The 2158-nt window shown below is 49.7% G+C and overlaps 1 protein-coding gene across 1 annotated transcript; it reads left to right on the top strand.

Moving 5' to 3' along the window:
* Window positions 1-240: 240 nt before the first annotated feature.
* Window positions 241-1724, top strand: LOC147626272 (desmethyl-yatein O-methyltransferase-like). The gene is made up of 3 exons (XM_086816909.1): window positions 241-1035; window positions 1120-1184; window positions 1265-1724. The coding sequence occupies exons 1-3, from the start codon at window positions 261-263 to the stop codon at window positions 1568-1570; spliced, it is 1146 nt and encodes a 381-aa protein (XP_086673035.1). The 5' UTR covers window positions 241-260; the 3' UTR covers window positions 1571-1724.
* Window positions 1725-2158: the final 434 nt, after the last annotated feature.

Here is a 2158-nt window from a genome sequence, read left to right as displayed (position 1 = left end):
GAAAAAGGCATTATTTCAAAGAGTGGAAATGTTTCCCTTTTATAGTTTTCATAGAAGATACAAAGAAAAAAGGCATTATTTCAAAGAGTGGTGGTGATATGATGAGGAAAAATGTTGCCAAGACCAAAGGAAAATGTAAGGGGGGAAGGTATCTCTTCCTTTCACGACCATTGAAAAAAGGGAGGGTGAGAGTTGCCTTTGTGGACTTTGAAAGCGTATAAAGAAGAGCGTATGAAGAGCAAGGCTATAAAGAAGAGCGTATGAAGAGCAAGGCTAGCGACGAGCAAATGGCAGCTGTTGATTGTAGTGAGGAAGAAGCATGGCTGGCTGCCCGATGCATGACCCGCATTGTGTGCGTGCCCATGGCTTTGATGACAATCATGGACCTCAAGGTGCTGGACATTCTGGCCCAGGCCGGCGCAGACATGTCCGCCGACGAAATAGTGCAAGAGATGGTGCAGACCAAGGGCCTGCTGGTGCCCAACCCCCAGGCCGCCCACTCTCTTGATCGTCTGCTGCGCGTTCTTGCATGCCACTCCATTCTCACGTCCTCCTGCGCACCGCCGTCCCAGCCGCTCCCCGACACAGCCCCGGCGCCCCACACAGCTATAAAATACGGCCTCACGCCCATGTGCAAGTACCTCCTCACGGATGGCGCCGCCGGTCTCTCTCTTGCCCACTACGTCCTCTTGCAGCGACAGAAGGCTTTCACGGACTGCTGGCCGCACCTGACGGACGCCATCTTGACCGGATCCATGCCCTTCGCCAGCGCCCACGGCGGCTGCACCCCCTTCGAGTACTTCCAGACGGACAGCAGCCTTGCCACGGCCTTCAACCTTGCCATGTCCAGCCACACCCAGCTTTTCATGGGCCCTCTACTGGAAACCTACGCGGGCTTCGGCGCTGTGAAAACACTCGTGGACGTGGGCGGGGGGGTGGGCTCCTGCATCGCCAGGATCGTGGCCGAGCATCCTCACATACACGGCGTTAATTTCGACTTGCCTCACGTAGTGCGAGCAGCCCCAGCACACCCAGGTACACAGCTCCTGCGTTTGCATAGTTTCTGCATTGCATTACGCCGGTAACTCTGGCGCTAACTGATGTGTATATTGCACGCAGGAGTGGAGCACGTTGGAGGAGATATGTTCCAGAGCTTGCCATCCGGCGACGCCATTTTCATGAAGGTGATTATTTACGCAACAAGCTTAAACCTGCATGATTATCTCAATATCTTACGATTAATTCATACTGTGGCATATGGCAGAACATCTTGCATGACTGGGAAGACGCGCAGTGCCGCAAAATACTTGAGAACTGCTGGCGCGCACTTCCGGCGGAGGGGAAGGTTATCGTGGCGGAGCTTCTGGTTCCGCCGCCAACGTCGCCCGTTGGCACCGGACGGGTCGAGCAGCTGGCTTACCTTTTGGACCTGTGCATGCTCACCTTCATGCCTCGCGGCAAGGAGAGAACCTTCGCCGAATACCAGAGCCTAGCTCTCGGTGCTGGCTTCTCTCGCATCAACACCGTCTGCTACATCAGAGGGTTTCACATTCTAGAGCTTTACAAGTAATAATAATCAGGCATTAAATAATGCCACGGCGTTAAATAATCACAAGAAATTACGGTATTTGTGAGTGAGTGAGATATTACACGTTGATTGTGAGTGAGATATTACATGCTCCTTAACCTTTAATCTCTAATAAATCCACTTTATTTATGTCTTACTCTCTCTTCAATGTGTCTCTATTTATTCAAATGAATGTGTCACTATGACTCTTTTTTCCTCTCTTTGTTGGGAGAATTGCCACTCTTTTTTCCCCTCTTTGTTGGGAGGATTTTTGGTACTGATGAATGGCATACACCTTGATCGTGTATTAACGTAGGGTTTGAACTTGTGCCCCTTGTAACGACTCTTTTTTCCTCTTTGTTGGGAGAATTGCCACTCTTTTTTCCTCTCTTTGTTGGGAGGATTTTTGGTACTGATGACTGGCATACACCTTGATCGTGTATTAACGTAGGGTTTGAACTTGTGCCCCTTGTAAGTGAGTCAACCCATTTTGCCTCTGCACTAGTACTATTTTAAATCTTGAAAGACATGATGAAAATATTTATCCCTAAAGGTGACTTTGATAAATGAAAGGGAATCAACAAGAATCTC

The sequence above is a fragment of the Cibotium barometz genome, chromosome 22, assembly GCF_041138505.1.
Source record: "Cibotium barometz isolate CiBa-2024 chromosome 22, ASM4113850v1, whole genome shotgun sequence".
NCBI classification, from domain to species: Eukaryota; Viridiplantae; Streptophyta; class Polypodiopsida; order Cyatheales; family Cibotiaceae; genus Cibotium; species Cibotium barometz.
The sequence above is the reverse complement of the archived record's forward strand: the minus strand, read 5'-3'. Positions and strand labels throughout refer to the sequence as shown.

What these genes read in the sequence shown, in the direction of transcription:
- LOC147626272 (XM_086816909.1), top strand. Translation starts at nt 261, where the DNA reads ATGAAGAGCAAGGCTAGCGACGAGCAAATGGCAGCTGTTGATTGTAGT. An exon ending in AGCAGCCCCAGCACACCCAG is followed by an intron (nt 1,036 to 1,119) that starts GTACACAGCTCC and finishes TATTGCACGCAG; the next exon opens with GAGTGGAGCACGTTGGAGGA. An exon ending in GCGACGCCATTTTCATGAAG is followed by an intron (nt 1,185 to 1,264) that starts GTGATTATTTAC and finishes GGCATATGGCAG; the next exon opens with AACATCTTGCATGACTGGGA.